Consider the following 21,114-nt stretch of genomic DNA (forward strand, 5'->3'; position numbering starts at 1 on the left):
CATTCATAAACATGCACTAATGATCGACTTTACACTTACACAGGGTCCCCTATTTACAGAAAAATAGGCACAACGGATAAGGAATAAGTTGAATCACTTAAGTCGGATAAGACTCACAGCTTTAAATATTATATTGAATTTCTGATATCATCTACTGATATTTTATCCTTCAAATGGGAGAAAGAGGTGAAAATAGCATCCACCCTACTTATCAAGACCATCTTGATAGCCATCCCCTTTTCCACGTGTGCCTAACGCGCTCGATCCTCATTTGGATGCTTATCAGCTTACGTACACACACACGCTCACGCTTAATAAGCACGCGTTTTATCCCAAGAAGAAATAAAAAATTAGCGGATTAAATTGTGTAAGACTTTTTTATTATAAAGGTGATTACAACAAAGTCAGACGACCAACTCTTCCATCATACAACAACATGTGTACATCATATTCAATATGCTGAAGGCAACAACAAATATCAAGAATATATGACAAGGTAGAAACACGTAAAAGAAGTGATCAATTTGCATAGGAATCGCCTTCTCTTCTTTCGAGTGGAGTGGCGGATTCCGGGAAGATCACAATGCGTATAGGCAACGTAGGACAAATATCAAAGACGCTCTTGTCTTTGAATCGTAGAGCTTTGTGCAATTATGAAGGCTTTGCGACGTCTTCATATGCTCAGGATATAGAGTATATTTGTGAAGCAGGTCCATCCCGAAATGGTGGCACGAAACAAAGCAGAAACGTAACCTCTCCGCATATATCAAGCCTATCCGAACAACGACCCAGTCATACTCCAGAAAATAAGAGGAAAGGAAGAATACGGATGTGTCCCGTATCGTCAATGAGCAGCTCGCCGCATTTCATTCGACTATATTCATCAGCAGCTGAACCAGAAGAAGACACTCCCGTATTCCACACTTCCACCAATGACGAAACGAAAAGCAACCCAAAAAGGCTCAATTATCTGGAAAAAGTCGAAAAAGAGGTTAATGCAGCACGTATGCGTTTCAAGTCCAAAGGAAAGAATGCATTCAATGACGAATTTCGACATCTGATCCGCTTATTCATTGCATTGGACAAAGCTCCTGTACACAAATTATGGCCGGAAGAGCGACCTAGGTTGAACGACATTCGTCTTGCCGTCGCACACGAAAGTCTGGAGTTCTGTGAGCGATACAAGGATACCAAGATCGCTGATAAGGACGAGCAAATCCGATTCGACTGTCTACGTATTCAAGCAATTGCTATCACCGAAGGTGCAGAAGTTGCATTTGATAATCTAGAAGACATGTTCGACAGGAACACCACTGTGATGAACAACATCAAGTCTAGTTTGGCTTTACCACCACAACATATTGAATCAAAGGTGAAGGAATCAGTCACCTCCGTCTCTTTAGCTCTGCATCAGATTATTGACGCAAGCTTCTCCCAAGGTAACGACAAAGTGAACGAGTTGGCCAGACGAATGTTATTGAATAGAGTCGTACTTGACTGGTTTGCAAATCCTTCAATATTTGCGCGGAGGCGATATCATAAGCTACTTACGATGGTCGACTCTCCTTTGCAATTTATCACCTCGCTCGTGTTTGAAAACACGAACGATGTCAAAGAGATGAATGAACCAGTAGATGCGCTACTTAACGCCCTGAGCTCGGCTCGTCGTCATCAAGAAGCTTTTCAGATTTATTTGTGGGCAGAACGAATCGGGATAATCCATAAAATTTCAATCTCGAAACGATTCGTAAAGCGATTATTGAATGCAAACGAACGGAGTATGGCAGATGTTGTGGAGAAGATCATGCAAACGCAGGTTTCCAATTCAGATAAGGATACTAGTAAGGATTCCGCACAACGTTTACTCGCACAAAGATGCGCAAAACGTGGCGATTCACAAGGCTTGGAGGATATTCTGGTACTCTTATCCGACACTCCAAGCCCAGGTAAGATGGACAAAGAAGATTTCGCCTTCCTGATGCGGCTAAGAAGTGCATCAAATCGTGGCGAGGTGGATGTTTGCATCGCAATGCTAGAAACAAGATATTTTATGGGAGAAATGGTGCAAGGTCTTGTTGAGAAGCGAACGGATGACGAGGGTAATGATGAAGTTACAGATACCGATAAGCCCGAAGCCGGACCATCTCAATACAGATACCTGATCAAAGCTCTTTTAAAAGCCGACAAAGTGGGCGAAGCCGAATTGCTGATTGATCGAATGACGGAAAACGGCATTGAAGTGCGAAAGGAACTATGGATAGATCTATTGCGCGATTACGTAAAACGAGATGATCCTTCTTCTGCCATTACTCTTTTTGACGATTTGAACAAGCAAGGTTATCCAGGTGATGGTGCGTTTCGAGCAATTCTTTCCCTTTTTGCGCAGAAGGGGGATGTTGAAAATGCAAGTCAGATTGTTCAACTTGCTATCTCTAAAAATTTCAGAGACGAGATTCAACTTTACAATGGCTTACTACATGCACATATTCAAGCACGCAGCTGGCAAGGTGCAGTCAATCTGTTCGAATTTCTGCTCAAAAATCCGAATTCAAGTTTTCGTCCGGATCAGAAGACGTACACCACAATGTTACGAGCACATATAGCTCAACGTTTGCCAATTCAAAAAACGATTGAATTTCTCAGGAATATGATTCAAGCTGGATTTTCACCTGATGCGCATGTTTTCACGATTTTGCTAACTTCTGCTTGGGATGCAAGAATTGCTCCAATTGCAGAGCAATTATTCACCATGGCAGAAAAATCTTTGGGTGGCAAAGGGGGCATGCCACATGGCAAGGGAGCTAACGCTCACCATTTCACAGTGATGATCAAGGGATATCTTGCACTAAATGATGGAGAAACAGCCAAGTCGTATTACGATGAACTGGATGCACGTAAATTGCCCATTGATGGCACTCTTGCTAGCATCATTGTGGATGGATACGTACGTGAAGAGATGCAAGATGATGATTTAGAGGAAGAGGGAGATCGAGATAGTGACAGTGCAAAAGCCCTTGCAGGTGCTCAAGAGATAGCAAATCACTTTTCTGAAAAGCTACCTTCAGAATACGTCACCATTCAATGGCCAATCTTACAGCAGGCTATGAAAAGAGGGGACGTCTTTAGGATTCAACACATCATCCAAGGTATGGTTGACAGGTCGATTGAAGTTCCTTTGGAGGCGTGGACAAATCTCATGAGTGCTTTGCGTCGTAATGATAATGTCAAGACTGCTTTGAGAGTATGGGAAACTGTCTTTGCCAGAACACTTGAACGAGAACAACGAATTGAGAAATTATCTCTTGCAGAAAAACCGCGTGAGGAAGGATCTGCAATTCGTGTAAAGGCAAGCATGCGACATGTTTTGTGTCCTCTTCTCTCAGAGACTATCCTTGCCCTAAGAGATGCAAATCGACCGGATGAAGTTGCAAAAATTTGGACCGAATGTCGTCAACATGGATTTGCATTTGACAGTCATAATTGGAACCATTTAGCAACAACTTTATTTCAATCTGGTCGTTTTTTGGACGCATGTGAAATCATTGAGCAAATTTTGAACGGAGATCCACCTCGATATTGGTCAGAGGAAAAGCAAATGATTGCCTATGATCGTGCTCTAGAGGCTCATCGTAGAAACAAACAAACCAAGGAAAACACTAGCGATGTCACGCCTCTGCCACACTCTACAAAAGACACGGAAGATGATGCTTTGAGCGATTTTCCCAAATTTGAAGGTCAAAGTGAAGCTTTGTTTGGCAAAGAAGAAACAGAAAAACTAAGTCAATCAGGTCAAAAGATCGAACGACACTTGTTCCGCTTTCCACCTGATGATCCTTACGTTGTGGTTCCGGATGAAAATCAAGACAGCAGTGAGGAGACTGATGCTGATCCTTCTATTCGCGAAGAGCAACAGGGTAACCTTTCGGAACGACCTGGCTCGAGCCCAGATCCAGATGAAATGATGGGACCGTTAAAAGCGCAAAAAGCTCTCGATCAGCTTCGTTCGCCTTGGTTTGCTCACTTTGAAACTATGGCAATGCTAAAGGATATCATAAACGAAGGCGAAGATGCAGGTGGTGTGATTAGAATGAAGGGGAATAGCACACCTTCAAATAAGCAAGAAGATAAATTTACACGAAGTAGTTTGATCACCGTTCGACAATTACTGCAAACACATCCTCGTTTGAAACAGTTGCTGTTCTTGTTTGAACGTACTTTGGAGGATCTACGTGTGAAGGAACGAAGAAGGGAATTCAAGGATCGTACGAAATTCCGTGTTCAACGCCATCCACGCATTGATCGTACACAGGAAGTGCTTGCAGATCCCGACGATCCAAACAATACTAGCTTGGGATATGGTGTGTTAGGTAGAGAAGGTAATCGCTTGGAAGAAGAACAAGATGATGAATACGAGGAAGAAGAAGAAGAGCTTGAAGAAGATGGAGAAGGGTTTGAAGAAGATGGAGAAACAGAAGAACAAGATGATGAAGGAGATTGGAGGTCTAGAAAGAGGATGTAGTTGCTAATACCACTCATACATTTGTACTTTTATTAACAATCAATTCGTTCGGTGCATTGCAAAAATAAATGATAGTTGTGACAGTATAGAAATACATGCTATAGATACATCTTCTGGTATGCGCGATCAGCTTTGATCGAGCATTTGATTAGCGCTACTAATCAAGCTTCGTAAGCTCGCAATAGCGGAGGAGCTTGGCGGCTTGACCGCACCGTCGCCATTCGTCCGTCTCAGCTTGGCGACTGGTCGTTCGGTGTGAGAGCCGCCAGCTTCCTCTGAAAGGTCGTCACTTTGACTGCGACGCTTGCTGTGGTTATTGAGTGGAAGTGGTTGATCAAGAATAATCTTTTTGACTTTGGTTTCGATTTCGTTGGCTGCTTCTTCGAAGATGTGCTTTGATTGTTGAGCGTGTACATCAATTTCTTCTTTGTCTGAAAACAGTGTTTCAATCCATCTCGATTGCAGTTCGTCAACGTAAACGAAAAGCAAACGATCAAAATATTCTGACCATGGAAATCCGAGTTGCGTAGTAGCACCTTTGATCTTCTTGCTTTGCTCTATCAGCCATGTCTGAACCAGAGAGATGCCCGCAATATCTTTTCCTTGTTTCGAGAACCTTTCTACAATATTCGCCAGTTGAGAAAATGCCAATGAGAAGGAATTGATTGTCAAATCTTGCTCTTTGATAGGTGCAGAGGGAATTGGTATTTCTGCATCCTGATCAGAGATGTTTTCGTCTGGAACTACTTCTGAGGCGGATACTACATCCGAAAGAACCCTTTGTGTGAGCACAGTTGAGATTTCGAACGCAGATCGAAGAATTGTTTGGAGGCTGTTTTGCAAGGCTGCTGTCCCAGGGATTTGCTCTAGTCTGTTTATGCACAGTTCGATCCTTTCTAGCATTGAGCGCAAAGGAGCCATGAACACCATCACGACATCTTCTAAAGTCAAGACACGGTGATTTACGGCATATTCGATCGGTACACGCAAAGACTGGAGATGCTTCTCAAAGCCAGTCTGCGGTGATAATCCATCTTGAGAGACGTTCCAAATTTCCACCTGACTCCAAGCATGCCGATTTGCATCCAATGCACCCAAGCCCAGTCTTTTGATGATCGTTCTACGCAAGGAATGCTCAGCCTCCAAGGAAGTATTCTTTGCCGAAGTATCTTTTGTCCAACAGATCAGCATGAGCTTGGGTACGAATTTCCCTTTTTGAACCAAATCGGATTCTGACAAGATTTGTAAACGATTCTTCTCCTTTGCCCAGCCAGATGCATTTTTCCATTCGTTCGTCACCCTTTCATCCAATTCAAACAGTACCAACCCAAGTTCACGCTCTCCAGTAACATCATTCTCATCAGACCTTTGCAGATCCATCATGTGCACCATCGTATCGGAGCGCAGAATGATTTCAGCGTGCGGTTCTCTGTCGATGGATAGCTTTGTACGCAACCATTGCGTGGATGAGTGCGTATCAGGATTAGAAGGTGATGAAAAGCCAATAGTCCAAGTCGTTATGTCCGGCGCCAAGAGGTCTTCAAATGCAGCTACGATGGAAAGGAAGAATGTTGATCGCATCCATAAGTCCTCGCGGTCATTCCGAGCGTGTGCAAGGCTGGTCTGGAGCGAATTGTCGTCAACTTCCATCAAGACATGTCGATTAGGATTTTTGTTGGAGACAGACTTGCTTCTGTGAGTTTGAGAAGGCTTATTTTCTAATTTGTTCCTCAATTCGATCAAGCGTGTATTCTGGTGATTGCGTAGACGGGCTCTACCTAAAGCACTTCTCCAGCGATGCCATTGTGTAGCAACCAAGCTTCGAGAATACATTTCGTCTGACAATGCATCTCCTGCCTGTAAAGCGAGACTGTCGTTTATCGTTTCTTCCAGCATCATTGAGCAAAGATGATCTGAGCATTCTTTGATCAATCGGCTTCTTGATTCCGTTTGCCGCAATCGTGCTTCTCTCAGACAGGCCTGTTCAGTGATTGAGTAGACTTTCTTCGCCACAACTTCTTTGATCAATCGAGCTACTAGACCGTCTGTCACGGAACGTATTGTGCGCAGCGGAGCAGCAGGAGCAGGTGCTGCTTTTGGAGAAGGGGAAGGAGGCAGTGCAACAGGAGCAGGTGCATCACTTGCTTTCGGGTCCTTTTCTTTGGGAACGCTTTTGATGGGCATCTCTTGTGAAATTGCAGGTGGCACTTTCGGCTCATTGTTTTGTGCGGGTGGCTTTGGAAATGATGAAAAGCTGCTGACGGCAACTGCAGGAGCTTCTGAAGGTTTTGCGGGAGCACCAAAACTGAAAGGGCTTGCTTTGCTTGTCGTAACAATCTTTTCTTCTTTAGGCTTAGCAAAAGAGAATGAGCTTGTGCCAAATGATTGTGCAGGCTCTTCTTTGGCCGCAAAGCTAGGGAAAGCAGCTGGTTGCGATGGCCAAGCGGATGTGCTTGGCTTTGGTGTGGGGAAGGTAGGCGGCTGCGGGAGTGGGGGTTTTTGTTGCGGAGGTGGCGCAGTGATCTCTTGAATAGGAGCTGATGGCACAAATGCTGGTGCTTTGGCGGATAGTGCTGGAGCGGGCGAACTTTGGGTATCTTGCTGCAGTGAATTGAATGGAATGGATGGAACTGCTGGTGTGGGATGACTTACAGGCGCGGCTTGAGACCTAGCATGAGCAGGTTTGATCGATACTTTGATCAGAGGTTTGGCACCTGAAGCCCTGCCGTCCACTACGTCTTGAGCAGTATAGCGCCCTCTTCGCGCTTCAACAATGGTCTTGCTGAAAGGTGATGAAGGAAGAGCTTTATCGTCATTGAATTTACCAAGACGAAGGCCAATCAGATTGCCATTCGGGTCCAGCGCCTCTTCTGCACCTAGTTCAACAGCAAATGATCGAGCTTCCTCTTCTTGATCTAGACCTAGACTTCTTCTGAGATAGTCGAGCGGCAGAGGTGCATGTTGCACGTTATACGTTTTTGACATTGCCTTTAAAGCCCCAGCTCGAACAGGCGAGAATACATTTTCGGCCAAACAGGCCAACAAGTAATTCACATGCGGATTCCTTCGAAGTTCTCCAAAGAAGCGTGTCCACAAATTCATGGTCGCCTCTGTATTCAACGGACGTCCTCGACGAAGAACGTTGTTGCTTCTTTGCGCATAAGCTCGAACTTTCAATGCAACTTGGACGCAATCCGCTTGCAAGATAGAAGTTGGCAAACCTTCTGCTTCTCGAAGTGTTTCAGGGTCTTGCATATGTAGCAGGAGATTGTAAGAACGAAATTCTGCTTCGTTGGGACTGATTACACCCTTCTTCCTCCTTATATCCTCGTAGAATTCTGTCAAACTTCGAATCGTTTTTCGTAGCTGTTCAAGCTCTTGCTGCTCACTCCATCCTTCTGCCCCTACGCCTCCCCGCCAATGTAGGCATAAGATGTGATATCTCGCGATTCGCTCATGACATTCAATCGCCAATTCACCACCATCTCCTTGAACGATGAAATCTTGGCGAATTGCCCGTGTTCTGTTCCACATAAAAGGTTGAACAGAGGTAAAGACGGGAGAGCCTGGATCGGATGGCAGTAATTGGTGCAAAAGGTAGTCCAATGTCATTCTCAATACTTCAGGCGGACGAACATCTTCGGGAAGTGGTAATTCTCTTCCTGCTGCCGGTCTTCGATAAATTTTGACTGCAATTGTGGGATCAATTCGATTCGTACCTGGAAACATTTCCAGTGTATCACCTTCATTTTGAAATTCTCGCTCTTCCTTTTCGAATTCAGGGCACATTTCCATACATGTTCCAGTAAGTGCTTTGGCTTCTGTTAGATCTGTTGGCTTCTCAGGATCTGGTAGGATACCTTGGCGGATATATTTGGCTCTGAGTGTTTCCCGCTGAGCACGCATCTCAAAGAATCTGTTTTGCTTTGGTAGATTCTCGAATCGTTGCTTGCGGTCTTGGTCACTTTGTTTATTGCCCCCAAGGGCGTTGACATCGGTATCAGGTTCAATGTCAAGCGCTTCGTCATTTTCTGTAGGTATGTTGAACTTTACCTGTTTGTTGAAAGGCTTTGCAGGAGCACCGAAAGAAGACTGAAATGTGCTAGATGAGCTTGATTCAGGCTGCATGAATATGGAAGGACTAGGATCAATGCTCTCTTCCTCTTCATTCTCTTCTGTTGCTGAACTTTGACTTGCTGTATTGAATACGGCTGATCGATTGCTGAACGGTTTTCCGCGTACTGATTGTGCTGATCCGCCACGACCACGACCTCTAAATCCACCTCTTCCTCTTGCATTCCATGATTGATTTGGATGTTGGGTTTCATTCGTACCAAATGACGTTGATGCAGGATTCACATTTTGTCCAAAAGCAGATGCATTTGGTGTGAAACCTTCCATCTTTTATAGGATGGAGAGATCATTCAATGATGACTTTGGTGGAGAAGGTTTAAAGTATTTCTCTTGCTTCTCGCCGCTTAGGCCAATGTAAGCGCGTATTGCACACGTGAATTCAATCAACCCATCCAATCCCCGCATCCTTATCATACTCCACCACCACCATCATCTACAATCACTTAACGAGCGGGAACAATGGCTGCAGGACTGAAGAGTGAGTTTGTATATTGGATGCAGTGCTTGACAAAGATCTAATCAGCTTGACGGACTCACTTCCCTTAAGCCATCATCTTATTGTCCTTCGTCTTGGCATTGGGTTTCCTTTTGGTCATCTTATCATGTGCACTATATGGTAATTGGCTACCGATCCTTGTCGCCTTAACTTTCGTATTTGCTCCTTTACCAAACAGCATATGTGCAAGATGTGCAGGAGCTGATGACTTTTCGGCTGATTATAACTCATCTTATGTCGATCTTGGCAATTGGTTAACATCTGGTATTGTGGTCATGGGATTCGCAATGCCAATCACACTTTCGCACGCTGGCATAATTACAGATATGGCAGGATTGATGAGTATCGCAGGAGGAGCGCTCGTTTATGGAACAAGTGAGTGGAATGCAGCTTGAACATGTGGTGCACTGGCTGACTTTTTTGCTCTTTACAGTTTTGGCTTACTCGGGATTCTTTAGTGATGCCGGAGATGATTTGTATTGAAATGGAGGCAGTATTGTATTCTAATCAAACATGGATAGCAGAACCGAATGATATCCAGATTAAAAAGACTTTTATGAAATACAGGGAGCAGGAGAGAAAAAAGATAAAGTCTATAGCATGATAAAGCAGAGCGTTGAAGCAAGAGCAAAACCTAGTAAAGCATGGGGGATAGCAAATTGAGCAGAAGATGAAGCAGCATGAGTACCTGATCCCGGTCCCATTGTTCCGGTAACATTTCTCTCGGCATAATCTCTACGTGCGGCAGACATTAAAACGAGAAAAGCCATACTTTCAGGCGATCCTTGTGAAGGAGTATTGAATGTGAGAGGATTAACGACTGTTGTACCTTGAATAAGTTGACCGTCATTATCCATTTTTGACTGTACGGCTGTATAAATGGCTTCAGATTGTTTGATTTGATTAGTAAGAGTAAGGTTTGTCGCAATTCGAGCAAGTCTGTAAGTTGAATAAGCAATTAAAGTAGAACCGCCTGCGTCCTGGAAAGTGTCTGTGACGGGAGGGATCAGTACAATTGTCTACTTTTAACACCTTCTATCACTTACTGTTGTCATTAATATAATTGTGTATCAATGGATCGCCAGCGTTGAGGGCAGTGGTAATGATCTCATTGATCCAGTCAATGAGATCGCTTATTTGGGAAGACATCAAATTGGAAAAGGAGCTTTGAGAGATACTTGCCAAAACCCGACACATTCCAGCAGCTGACCAAGCATTACCCGTGAGCCAGGCACCTGAAAAGAAGATTAGTTCGTAAGATAAATGCTATCAAGAAAACATCCCTATAAACTTACCCTCATCATTGCCACCGTCACCGGTAGCATTAACGATGTGTTTGAATAATCCTGCGGCTGATCCAGTGGGGATTCTTAAAGCGTCTCGGTATCTAACATGGTTTATTCAATCAATGTCAGATTACACTCTTTACCTTATTGATTATCGCCAGTGCTTTGATGGGATTGATACTTACAAGCGTATTTGTTGATATGCGAACTCTAGCAGGGATGCATTGTTTGTCATCAAACCGTATAGTGCGATAAATGGCGGTCCCATATATAAACCGTCTAAAGGGGTAGAGGGATGGGGTATGGTTAGGTGTCTGTGTAATATATAGTCTGACAGGGGAGATATCAATACAAACCACTCCAATACGATTGACCAGTACTACGCATGGAAATTGCACCACTTGGAGTTCTTGGCGCTCCGGTCAAGAGATAGTCTAATTGTCTGCTAGCTGCTTGACCAAAGAAAGATTTCTCATCTACTCGTCCATTTTCAATTTGACCCATAGAATAAGCAGTTAAAAGAACAGCTTCACCACATGAAGCAGGATCTAAAGCACTTCCTTCCGTTGCCGATTCATCTCCCGTAACACGTGAACATAATTGACCTTGACGATCTTGTGATCGTACAGCACCATAAGCCATCATTGTGATTTCATGCGGCAAAGATGAACGTTCTGTATCACTTGCATTACGTAAATAAGCAGGACTTTGTTTACCCGCAAATACTGACCAAGAACCGGCATGGTATTCCAACAATGCACTTTGCGCGACACCTTGTTCCCAACTTGCACGTTGAGCAGAAAGGAAGCTTCTGATTGCAAAATTGACAAAAGTTGTATTGACAGATGTACTTTGTGCTTGTGTGGCATCTGCACAGATGCAGAGGAAGAATGCGAGAATCGTCAAAATTGGAAGAGCGCGAGTAGGATGACCACCTGCTCCTATACGAGAAGAACGTTTGGTCGTCGGATATTCAGATGAAAGTGTTGGAACGTCTACTTCGACAGAATTTGCTTGATCATATAACACTACCAATGTTCCGTTCGATCGCATCGTACCTAAATCACCAGTTGCACACCATTGATCGGAATTTTGCTCGCCTGCGAAAGAATGACCACGAACAAACACTTCTCCAAACGGATCTTGAGCACGACCGGGGTCGATATCCGCATTAATGCCAGAGACCTTCATACCTTTGGACAGGGCGAATTTTGATTCGACAAGTTTGAGCTCTAAGGTGGAATTCGGTGCTCCAACTTGTGCAGGCACTTGTTTGTCATCGTATTTGTGCGTAGCAAACGCTTGTAGATCCAAAGAGTGTGTCACAGCGACGGGCGAAACAGGAAGAGCATACTTTTCTTGTAGTAACAAACCAGCATCCTTTACTCCTGCGTTGACGCTGTTATCATAAATTCGAAGAGGACCAGAAGGCAAATATGCCAATCGAACAGCACAACCCAATTGAGCACGTAAAACATCCAATAATCCTTGTCCGATCGTAGGGCCTTCCGCTAAGATAAACACCGAACGGAGGTGCTCGCAACCAACATTTTGACGAATTTTACTGAACAGATATCTATCCCAAAAGCCATTATTGGAGAACGAACCGTGACGTAAAGCGGCCAATTTTGTATGAGCTGCCAAGATGGCTAAAGGGCTGCGCTTGGAGATGGTGCATAAACAAGCAGCCAAAGTAGAAGCACCATAAGCAGATGTATAGAGTAAAGTGGCACCTGCTTCTGAGAACTCGGAAGCTGGAGCAGGATTAGGATCATCTCGACTAGAGGAAATGTTTGTTGCGGTGAGAGAGGCACCCGTATAAAGCGGCAAAAGTGCTAAAGCCAAACCGGCTGGAATGGCAGCAGCCGCTAGACGTAGAGATGGACTTTCGACATAAGGCGATTGTTCGATCAAGATATGATCTCTCGTTGAAGGTTGAGAATCAGCAGAATAGAAGCTCAAATGAGCAGTCAATCCAGCAATTAGGCTTGCATTTGATGCTTCTACCCAACCCGCCTTCCCGGACCAAAAGATCGAATGGATCGCTTTACCTGCCTCGTCCGTACTTTGTTTCTCTTTTCCTTCATCTTGCGAATCAACCGTACTTTGCAGAAGGGATGCCTGTTCTACCACATGATGAAAGCTGCAAATCTTGTTCTTCAATAGCTTCTCCGCCTGATGAGCATCTTCTACAGATTCAAAGATGAAAATCGTATCCTTTCCAACAATAGCCATTTCCGTTGCACGTTCAAATGTTGTAAGTGTTGTAAAGATGGCATGAAGGTGAGTATTTCCGGCCATTTTTAAAGAAGATGGAAGTTCTTGAGGGGTATTGCCGTTCTTAATGTGGACCGGCGCAATAATTATAGGGGCATATCTATTTTCCGCTGCACTGGTTTGAGCATCTCCCGAAATGATCACCTCTAAGCTCTTTGTCGAATCAACTTCAACGCATACACCAAGGGCCAATGCAGACGTTGATTGCAGGTTGAGCATTTTTGCTAAACCACGTCCAAAGTCCTGTGATTCGGTCAGAAGATCTTGATTACTACGATCTATACCGTACAATGTTCGTTTTCTGTCCACTTTGAAATTTTCCGAACCTGAACCTTTTGCCAAAACATCTTTTACCGAAACGATTGCTTTACGAGGTTGACTTGAAAGATCGAATCCTGCAGGTGAATTTGCATTTCTATAGATTGCCGATTGACCTTTTCTACGTACGGGTGAAACGTCTGATTGTCTGCTCAAGATGAGAGGATGAACTAGAGGTCGATATGATTTGCCGAAAAAGATGCCAATTGCCAATAAAAGGATGATGAATAATAACAGCATCAAGCTGGTATCATCTATGATTAGGGAGAGCGACATCTTGGAGGGTAGTGGTGGTGAATAGACAAGACCTTCTTCTCCTCCTTTTCATGATTATCTAAATCCTAAAAGAAGGCGTATGTATGCAGGTGGAGAAATGAAGTGCTTCTAATCTATTTTGACAAATATTTATTGCTCGGCGTGTAAAACCAAATCCGGCAAAATAAGGCACAAAAAACAAAACAAAAGACGCTAAATAAAAAACACAAAAAAGCCGTTACCGGTCGGATCCTAAAGGGCCCAAATCAAAGGCCAAGCGCGGCAACAAATGTGCCAAGCAACCTTGGCTGCATTCAAACACTTCCTTCACAATCATTCCAATATTTTGGTAGCACGTACCCATCCATTTTAATCAATTTCGCGATTCCATGCCAAGAGGCTCAATTGTTCAAATTCAACATGTCAGCACCCTTACATCGTGGCTTTTCCCAAAATAACATATTCTCCTAGCTCGTCCAATTCATCTTCGTTTTCTGGCGTACTATATTCAAGCTTGAACCCTAATCGATCGTAGAATTGTTTTGCATGCGTATTAGACTTGAATACGGTTAGCATCACTTTTCGCATATTAGTATTGCGTGCAACTGCTTCCAGTCTGTTCATCATCCATTTGCCCAGTCCATATTGACGGAAATCGGAATGCACCTGAATCTCATAGCAATATGCAATCTCGATCTTTCGTTTGCCTTTTCGTGCAACAGGATCATTTGCATCACAATCTTCTAAATCAAAGCGCCACATGATAAATGCAATTATAGCTGCATTGTCTTGATTTGCTTGGCGTATGATGAAGAATCTTGACAGATTGTCAAACAATTCTTCTTTTTTTGATTGTGCATCCCAACCTCCTGGCGTTTCTTCGTACCTGAATTAAGGTGTCAGGACAGCTCCTTCACATGACCATCTAAATCACACTCACATCGTCCTCATATTCTCTTCGAATATTGTCATCATCATTTTTCGGTCATGCTCTTCAAGTTCTTGTGATTGGTAAGCCTTACAATTGAAGCTGTTGACATGAGTGTGTTTCAGCTTCCGAATCATCTAGTAGCGTTGTTTTTATGACGTACCTTTGTCCTTTTGACGTAAGTATACTATATTCATCATCGTGACCGTCACTTCCCTCATCTGGGTTCGAATTGCTCAAGCGTAACAAATCCTTGCTTGATAGCTGCAAAGTGGGATGATCATGTCAGGTGACTCAAATAGCTTTCTTCCAACATATTCTTCTCACCTTGTTTGCTATATCCACATTTTGTCTTGCCGTTTTGATGGGCATCTCCTGCACATGGAAGCATGAAGCTGGCTTATTCTGGCAAAGAATACTCTAGTCCGAATACATGCACCGGTGCCGAACTGACTTGTGTGTGTGTGTGTCTGAGAGTCAAATAGGCCGTGCTTTATTAATGAGTGTGTGAGCTTTAAAATGAAACCACGCTAATCTTTTGTATTGTGGGTGGCCCGTGTAAATTGTGCACTGTTAAAGTTATAAACCTTCTTGAATACAATGATGAAACGTTTACTCTTACAATCATTCAGACATATACCACGAATAACATCATACCCATCATCTTTTCATATTGTCAAAATGGCTTCAACAAACAACAATGCTAATGGAGGTGGTGTCTTGTCAAAGCTGAAAAAACGCTTCAGTACAATGGGCAACGCACCTTCCTCTCCTAACAAAGGCTCAGGAACAGCTCCTGCTGCAACGCCTGCCAATGATACATCTGCTTCAACAACAACAACAGCTGCTGCCCCTGCTGCAGCTCCTGCTACGGCATCAAACCCACCAGCCGCAAAGCAAGATCAAGCACCCCCACCACCTCCTGACAAAGACGAAAAGCCGGCATCAGAAGCTGCTTTGACAACCTTACCCGAAGATGCCACGTATGTTCCCAAATCTGGTTTACGTGCCCCATATCCTGCTATTGAACCTTACAAGACAGGCACCTTAAAGGTTGATGATTTACACGAGATCTATTGGGAAGCAAGCGGTAATCCTGAGGGTGTTCCTGCCGTCTTCTTGCATGGAGGCCCCGGTGGTGCAACTTCCGTAAGCGATCGTCAATGGTTCGATCCAAAGCATTATGCAATCTATTTGTTCGATCAACGTGGATGTGGTAAATCCGTACCACATGCCGATTTGACAAACAATACAACTTGGGACATCGTCAAGGATATCGAAAAATTACGCGAACACTTTGGTCATGAAAAATGGCATGTATTCGGTGGAAGTTGGGGAAGCTGTCTCTCTTTGGCATACGCTCAAGCTCATCCTGATCGTGTACTCTCGCTCACCTTGCGTGGAATTTTCACTTTGCGTCGTAGTGAATTGGAGTTCTTTTACCAAAATGGATCTTCACACATCTTCCCTGAACAATTCGAGCCATACTACGAGCACATTCCTGAAGAGGAAAAGAGTGACTTGATTGCTGCTTACTATAAACGTCTAACAAGCGATGACAAAGAAGCTCGTTTACAAGCCGCAAAAAGATGGACTCGATGGGAAATGTCAACCTTGCGTTTGTACTCCAACGAAGAAGTTATCAAACGTGCAGATGTGGATGATTATGCAGTCGCTTTTGCTCGTATCGAATGTCATTATTTCGTCAATGCAGGTTGGATGGAAGATGGTCAATTACTCAAAAAGGAAAACGTTGACAAAATTCGTCATATCCCAGCAACGATCATTCAAGGTAGATATGATGTCGTTTGTCCGGCTAAAACTGCATATGATTTGCACAAAGAATGGCCTCAAGCTGATTATTATCTCGTTCCCGATGCTGCCCATGCATCAGGTGAATTGGGTATTGCTCATCAACTCATTACAGCTACGGATAAATACCGTAGCATCAAAGCTTGATCAATGTATACCATACCATGACATCAATCCCATTTGTTCATATTTTTAGTATTGTACATTACCCACCTTCACGTCTGGATCTGTCTTTCTTCCTCTCTCTCTCTTGCTTCCCTAGCGGACTGTCGCCATTGACTTAAGCGCCAAAGAGCGACACAAAGATTGGTAGTCAATTGATGTTTGCGAATGTAGAGAGTGTCAGGATCTGAAGTGGTATCTTGTGAAATTGCTTGCAATGCTTGAACGGCTTTGTCCTTGAAGTCGTTCTCTTTATCGAATAATTCGTCCATAAGGTACATTGGGGTATCATCGCTATCTATAGCGCCAGGAAACTTTGTCAGAACGATTGCCGATAATGGACTGCCCTTCTTGTGTTTCTGTCGTATCAGCCAGCCATCTTCCGTTGGCAAAGTGGACAAATACTCGGCGGTGTGAACTACATCCTTCTCCAACGTTTTGCCTATTATCGATAAGAATTCATCCGGCTTGATATTCTGTTGAGCGTAGCGGAAGCTTCTCTTTTCCAAAAGTGCCATTGCGGCTCTTGCATTCAATACACACCACTTTGCACTTCCTTTTCGATTCGTTTGCGGCTCGATGCCTTGAACGGAGTACTTCAGAAATCGTGGTCTTTGAAAGCTGTGTGTGATTGCTATTTGTTTACCTTTCTCTGTGAGCTCAGCTTGAAATCTTGCTTTGCTTTCTTCCGTTTGACTGGTAGCGATTTTATGTTTGAGCATATCTGCTTCCTGTTTCAGTCTATTGGTAAGCATGACTCTTGCTTGCCGACCGAACCATCTATCCGACTTTCCCGTTTCTTTCTCACGCAAACCATCTTCTTCTTTCTGCAATTCTTCCATCAACTTAAACGGACTTTCATCTGCATCTTTCAAACCAACCAATTTGAACATCATCATTTTTGGTAAAACCATCATTGATGATTGACATCTTCGCAAAGGTGAAGAAAGTATGCGTAAATGTGCGTCACTTAGATATTCTTCTTCGACTTTTTGTAGTTTGTGTTCCACTGACATTGATTGAGAATATGAACGAAGGTTGGATTGCCATTGCGATCGACATTGTGCAAAGATGTATGCTGACCGTTGAAGCACTTTCATATAATTTGATGTTATGGAGTGAAAGAAAGTTGTGATCTGTCAGAAGGATCAATGCTTATTTTTGTCTGTGCGTGTCGGAGATTAGCGCGTAGAGACAATTTAGTGCCGGAGATGAGAATTGACATCTGGGATCATCATCTTCACACCTTGCAGCGGACTGCAGTTCTTCTTAACACACTCAGAGGCGAATACAACACTTATCTTTGATAAATTTTCATTGTAGGCATAACACGGAACGTACATATTGCAAATATATGTCTGACCCAGGTTGAACGGATCATAAAATTAAGATTGTGGATTGACATCCTTTTTATGCTGCACCAGCCAATGATGCTGCACCGGCAGGGCCCTTTTCTCCTCCAGGAATCTGACCAGAAACACCAGAGGTTGCCTTGAAGGCTTGTTCCAAGTCTGCAATGATATCATCAACAAATTCAATTCCCACGCTCAAACGGATCAAATCCTTGGTGACACCGCTTGCCAATTGTTCTTCATCACTCAATTGTTGATGTGTTGTGGAAGCAGGGTGGATAACAAGTGTTTTTGCGTCACCGACATTTGCCAGATTGGATGCCAATTTCAACGAATCAACAAATGCAGATCCAGCCTTTGCGTCTCCCTTGATACCAAAGCTCAAAACACCACCAAATCCGTTCTTGAGGTACTTCTTTGCCAAAGCATGACTTGGATGAGATTCCAAACCGGGGTAACTGACCCATGAAACACGAGGATGTGCTTCAAGGTGCTTAGCGACTGCCAAAGCGTTATCGACATGACGTTGAACACGCAAGCTCAAAGTTTCCAAACCTTGAAGCAACAAGAATGAACCGAATGGGTTCAATGCTGGTCCCAAATCACGCAAAAGAACAACACGAACGTAAATGGCGAATGTGATGTTCTTGAATGTGTCCCAGAATTTCAAACCGTGATATCCTTCAGATGGTTCGGTGAATTGTGGGAACTTTCCGCTTGCCTTCCAATCGAATTTACCGGCATCGACAACGACACCTGCGATTGTGGTACCATGACCACCAATCCATTTGGTTGCACTATGGACCACAATATCTGCTCCGTGGTCAATTGGACGAATGAGATAACCACCTGCACCGAAAGTGTTATCAACTACAAGGGGAATTCCGTTATCATGAGCAACTTTAGCGATTGCTTCAAAGTCTGGGACGTTGTATCGTGGATTTCCAATACTTTCGATGTAAATAGCCTTTGTGCGAGAATCGATTGCTTGTGCAAAGTCTTGAGGCTTGTCACCTTTGACGAATTTTGTGGTGATACCGAAGCGTGGGAAAAGAACCTTCAATTGATTGTAAGTACCACCGTAAAGGTATGATGTGGAAACGATGTTATCACCAGCGGCTGCCAAAGACAATAAAGCCAAGGCTTGAGCGGATTGACCTGAACTTGCTGCAACAGCTGCAACACCACCTTCCAAAGCAGCAACACGCTTTTCAAAGACATCGTTGGTTGGGTTCATCAAACGTGAGTAGATGTTACCAAATTCCTTAAGACCGAAAAGGTTAGCACCATGTTCACTGTTGTTGAAAACGAAAGAAGTTGAAGCGACGATTGGAACGGCACGAGCATTGCTTCCTGGATCAGGTTCTTGACCAGCGTGCAATTGAAGGGTATCAAAGTTAGAAGCCATTATGAAAGACAGAGATACAATTTGCGATCTGAAACAAGCAGAAGCAAAGAAAGATGGTTATGGTTATGAAGGTAGGATGATGAAGAGCTACTAGATTTCTTTATATTCTTGTGTACGGGTTGTATCTATGCATACTAACAGTGTTCTTCCGTTCAACAATAGTCTAATTAACCTTCTTTTATTTCTGTCACTGTTGTTGCAAACGTGCTCATCATGACAATCACGAAATGCCGCTCTAATGAAGAAAAGAAAAAGGTCAGGCGAGCATGGCTTCGCTTCCCATTAAGAAAAGTCGGAGATACTGCTCTTTAGAGGTAGAAAGACACTACGACAAACAACGCTAAATCAAACTTCTTCTTATTCGCAATATTCATGCACCTAGCACGCCATAATCCTGCACGGATCATTTGGTTGGGCATGAACGGCTTAGTCAGCAGCTCTCTGCACGTGTCTTAAATCAATCTCACCGTGATCAGTCCTTCGGTGCTCGCCATCGTAGGATGGACTACTTGTATGTGTGAAAACGCAAATACAACCCAGAAATGTGCCAAAGATTAGCAAATACAGCGCTCGAATAGGTTTTTGTCACGCAAGCTTGTGAAATGTAACCTATTTACTACCGTTGTTCTTTATTGTTGAGCAAAAGTAAATAATTGAGCGCATTTATTCAAAATTGTTTTGCATCTTGGCCGCAATCAATATTTTTTATCTGCTACTTGAAACTATATATGCTCTCATTCTAAAAGTCAGCCGTTTTATGCAAGCTTTGACGTTGCAAACGGATGCCACAAGTGCAATTCAAAAGCGACTTTGCCATAAAAGATAACCCCAAAAATGACTTTGATGAAATGGAGTTTATCTTCCTGGCCGCAATGATCCATTTTCACATCCATCCATTCTCTACTTAATCTATACTAGGTCGTTTTCATCTTATCAACGATCAGAGGAAGTCTTATTGTCTCAATCTACAGATTTCCTTGCGTACCGTGGTGACCCCTTATGCCAGCCAGCATGAGTTGGTTAGGCTGAGTGGTGTGTTGCGTTGCGTGCGCCGCCTTTCAAGCAGGGCTGACAAGTAATCAACGCGTACGCAGCGCTGCGCTTTCATTAGTGTCTAATTGAGGGACATGCATCCAGCCAGGGCGTGTGCATCCATTCAAGCATAAGAGAGCTCCTGTGGGCGGGCGCGATGTGTGTGTGTGTGCGTGTGTGTTGTGCGCGCCGTGCATGTGCGTGTATTTTTATTTAGTGTACTCCTGATTGCCGTTACCACCATCTCTCATCATATACAAAAATGAATCCTGAATACGACTTCTTGTTCAAGCTTTTGCTCATCGGTGATTCCGGTGTTGGAAAATCTTGTCTCTTGCTTCGTTTTGCTGATGATTCTTACAGCGAAAGTTACATCTCAACAATTGGTGTTGATTTCAAGATTAGAACGGTCGAGCTGGAAGGAAAGACAGTAAAGCTTCAAATCTGGGACACTGCTGGACAAGAACGCTTCCGTACCATCACATCCTCTTACTACCGTGGAGCACACGGTATCATAGTCGTGTATGATACCACCGACCAAGACACATTCGCAAACGTCAAACAATGGTTGCAGGAAATTGACCGATACGCAACAGAAGGTGTTAACAAATTGTTGGTAGGAAACAAGAGTGATTTGACAAACAAGAAAGTGGTAGAATACAATGTCGCAAAAGAATTTGCAGATCAACTCGGCTTGCCTATCCTTGAAACAAGTGCAAAATCAGCCACAAACGTAGAACAAGCATTCTTGACTATGGCCAAACATATTAAGGACCGCATGGGATCTTCAACAGTTGGAAACGCTGCCGGTGGTAAATCTAACGTCAAGCTCGGTCAAGGACAATCTGTCGCCGATCAAAGTTCAGGTGGATGCTGTTGATCAGCTCATCCCCAAACAAAGAAGATTTGCGCAGGTTCTCGTTTGCTCCTTTGGTTCAAGTTGCGGTACTTATGAACAAATTAATTGACCCACAACCGAAGAACAAACGTTATCTCACGTATTCGCCTTGTCTTTCGTGCAATCGTTCATTCATCCACAAACATATAAACACTTGTATTCAGCAATGCGAATTTCGACATACATGAAACAGCCAGTGAAACAAAGAGTCCCTTAGATCAGAGCAGGTAAGGTGAA

The 21,114-nt window shown here is 43.6% G+C and overlaps 9 protein-coding genes across 9 annotated transcripts; 4 read left to right on the forward strand and 5 right to left on the reverse strand.

Annotated features, from left to right (window-relative positions):
- Positions 1-396: 396 nt before the first annotated feature.
- Positions 397-4,580, forward strand: FA14DRAFT_5290 (uncharacterized protein). Its single transcript, XM_025502480.1, has one exon. The coding sequence runs from the start codon at positions 584-586 to the stop codon at positions 4,517-4,519; it is 3,936 nt and encodes a 1,311-aa protein (XP_025356969.1). The 5' UTR covers positions 397-583; the 3' UTR covers positions 4,520-4,580.
- Positions 4,581-7,432: 2,852 nt separating this feature from the next.
- FA14DRAFT_113060 (SAC3/GANP/Nin1/mts3/eIF-3 p25) lies at positions 7,433-8,284 on the reverse strand (the record flags this gene model as incomplete). The annotated part of the gene is made up of 1 exon (XM_025495997.1): positions 7,433-8,284. A coding segment is annotated over one exon (852 nt), but the record flags the coding sequence as incomplete, so codon positions are not given.
- Positions 8,285-9,076: 792 nt separating this feature from the next.
- FA14DRAFT_186862 (vacuolar protein sorting 55) lies at positions 9,077-9,635 on the forward strand (the record flags this gene model as incomplete). Its single annotated transcript, XM_025501543.1, has 3 exons — positions 9,077-9,131; positions 9,201-9,524; positions 9,583-9,635. Exons 1-3 carry the CDS (start codon positions 9,113-9,115, stop codon positions 9,630-9,632), a joined length of 393 nt encoding a protein of 130 aa, XP_025356971.1. The 5' UTR covers positions 9,077-9,112.
- Positions 9,636-9,668: 33 nt separating this feature from the next.
- Positions 9,669-13,388, reverse strand: FA14DRAFT_186863 (uncharacterized protein). Its single transcript, XM_025501544.1, has 5 exons — positions 10,792-13,388; positions 10,621-10,714; positions 10,445-10,536; positions 10,196-10,384; positions 9,669-10,140 (listed from the first exon to the last, which is right to left on the reverse strand). Exons 1-5 carry the CDS (start codon positions 13,304-13,306, stop codon positions 9,743-9,745), a joined length of 3,288 nt encoding a protein of 1,095 aa, XP_025356972.1. The 5' UTR covers positions 13,307-13,388; the 3' UTR covers positions 9,669-9,742.
- A 38-nt stretch (positions 13,389-13,426) lies between these two features.
- Positions 13,427-14,690, reverse strand: FA14DRAFT_186864 (acyl-CoA N-acyltransferase). Its single transcript, XM_025501545.1, has 4 exons — positions 14,541-14,690; positions 14,377-14,477; positions 14,226-14,315; positions 13,427-14,171 (listed from the first exon to the last, which is right to left on the reverse strand). The coding sequence occupies exons 1-4, from the start codon at positions 14,583-14,585 to the stop codon at positions 13,718-13,720; spliced, it is 690 nt and encodes a 229-aa protein (XP_025356973.1). The 5' UTR covers positions 14,586-14,690; the 3' UTR covers positions 13,427-13,717.
- Positions 14,691-14,826: 136 nt separating this feature from the next.
- Positions 14,827-16,172, forward strand: FA14DRAFT_166310 (putative proline iminopeptidase; the record flags this gene model as incomplete). The annotated part of the gene is made up of 2 exons (XM_025500019.1): positions 14,827-14,925; positions 15,190-16,172. Exons 1-2 carry the CDS (start codon positions 14,895-14,897, stop codon positions 16,170-16,172), a joined length of 1,014 nt encoding a protein of 337 aa, XP_025356974.1. The 5' UTR covers positions 14,827-14,894.
- A 68-nt stretch (positions 16,173-16,240) lies between these two features.
- Positions 16,241-17,203, reverse strand: FA14DRAFT_175982 (uncharacterized protein; the record flags this gene model as incomplete). The annotated part of the gene is made up of 1 exon (XM_025500630.1): positions 16,241-17,203. The coding sequence occupies one exon, from the start codon at positions 17,201-17,203 to the stop codon at positions 16,241-16,243; it is 963 nt and encodes a 320-aa protein (XP_025356975.1).
- A 281-nt stretch (positions 17,204-17,484) lies between these two features.
- FA14DRAFT_159097 (homocysteine synthase) lies at positions 17,485-19,249 on the reverse strand. Its single transcript, XM_025498051.1, has one exon. The coding sequence runs from the start codon at positions 18,945-18,947 to the stop codon at positions 17,598-17,600; it is 1,350 nt and encodes a 449-aa protein (XP_025356976.1). The 5' UTR covers positions 18,948-19,249; the 3' UTR covers positions 17,485-17,597.
- A 926-nt stretch (positions 19,250-20,175) lies between these two features.
- FA14DRAFT_5402 (GTP-binding protein ypt1) lies at positions 20,176-21,009 on the forward strand. Its single transcript, XM_025502497.1, has one exon. The coding sequence runs from the start codon at positions 20,242-20,244 to the stop codon at positions 20,857-20,859; it is 618 nt and encodes a 205-aa protein (XP_025356977.1). The 5' UTR covers positions 20,176-20,241; the 3' UTR covers positions 20,860-21,009.
- Positions 21,010-21,114: the final 105 nt, after the last annotated feature.

The sequence above is a fragment of the Meira miltonrushii genome, assembly GCF_003144205.1.
Source record: "Meira miltonrushii strain MCA 3882 unplaced genomic scaffold FA14scaffold_1, whole genome shotgun sequence".
NCBI lineage: Eukaryota > Fungi > Basidiomycota > Exobasidiomycetes > Exobasidiales > Brachybasidiaceae > Meira > Meira miltonrushii.

Bases quoted from the DNA above. Each gene is read 5' to 3' on its own strand.
- FA14DRAFT_5290 (XM_025502480.1), top strand. From the start codon at position 584: ATGCGTATAGGCAACGTAGGACAAATATCAAAGACGCTCTTGTCTTTG.
- FA14DRAFT_186863 (XM_025501544.1), bottom strand. From the start codon at position 13,306: ATGTCGCTCTCCCTAATCATAGATGATACCAGCTTGATGCTGTTATTA. The intron at 10,715-10,791 runs GTTTGTATTGAT...CTACCCCTTTAG, and splicing joins TGGTCAATCGTATTGGAGTG to ACGGTTTATATATGGGACCG. The intron at 10,385-10,444 runs GTAAGTTTATAG...TCTTCTTTTCAG, and splicing joins TGACGGTGGCAATGATGAGG to GTGCCTGGCTCACGGGTAAT.
- FA14DRAFT_186864 (XM_025501545.1), bottom strand. From the start codon at position 14,585: ATGCCCATCAAAACGGCAAGACAAAATGTGGATATAGCAAACAAG. The intron at 14,478-14,540 runs GTGAGAAGAATA...CCCACTTTGCAG, and splicing joins ATGTGGATATAGCAAACAAG to CTATCAAGCAAGGATTTGTT. The intron at 14,172-14,225 runs GTGAGTGTGATT...ACCTTAATTCAG, and splicing joins GAAGAGAATATGAGGACGAT to GTACGAAGAAACGCCAGGAG.
- FA14DRAFT_159097 (XM_025498051.1), bottom strand. From the start codon at position 18,947: ATGGCTTCTAACTTTGATACCCTTCAATTGCACGCTGGTCAAGAACCT.
- FA14DRAFT_5402 (XM_025502497.1), top strand. From the start codon at position 20,242: ATGAATCCTGAATACGACTTCTTGTTCAAGCTTTTGCTCATCGGTGAT.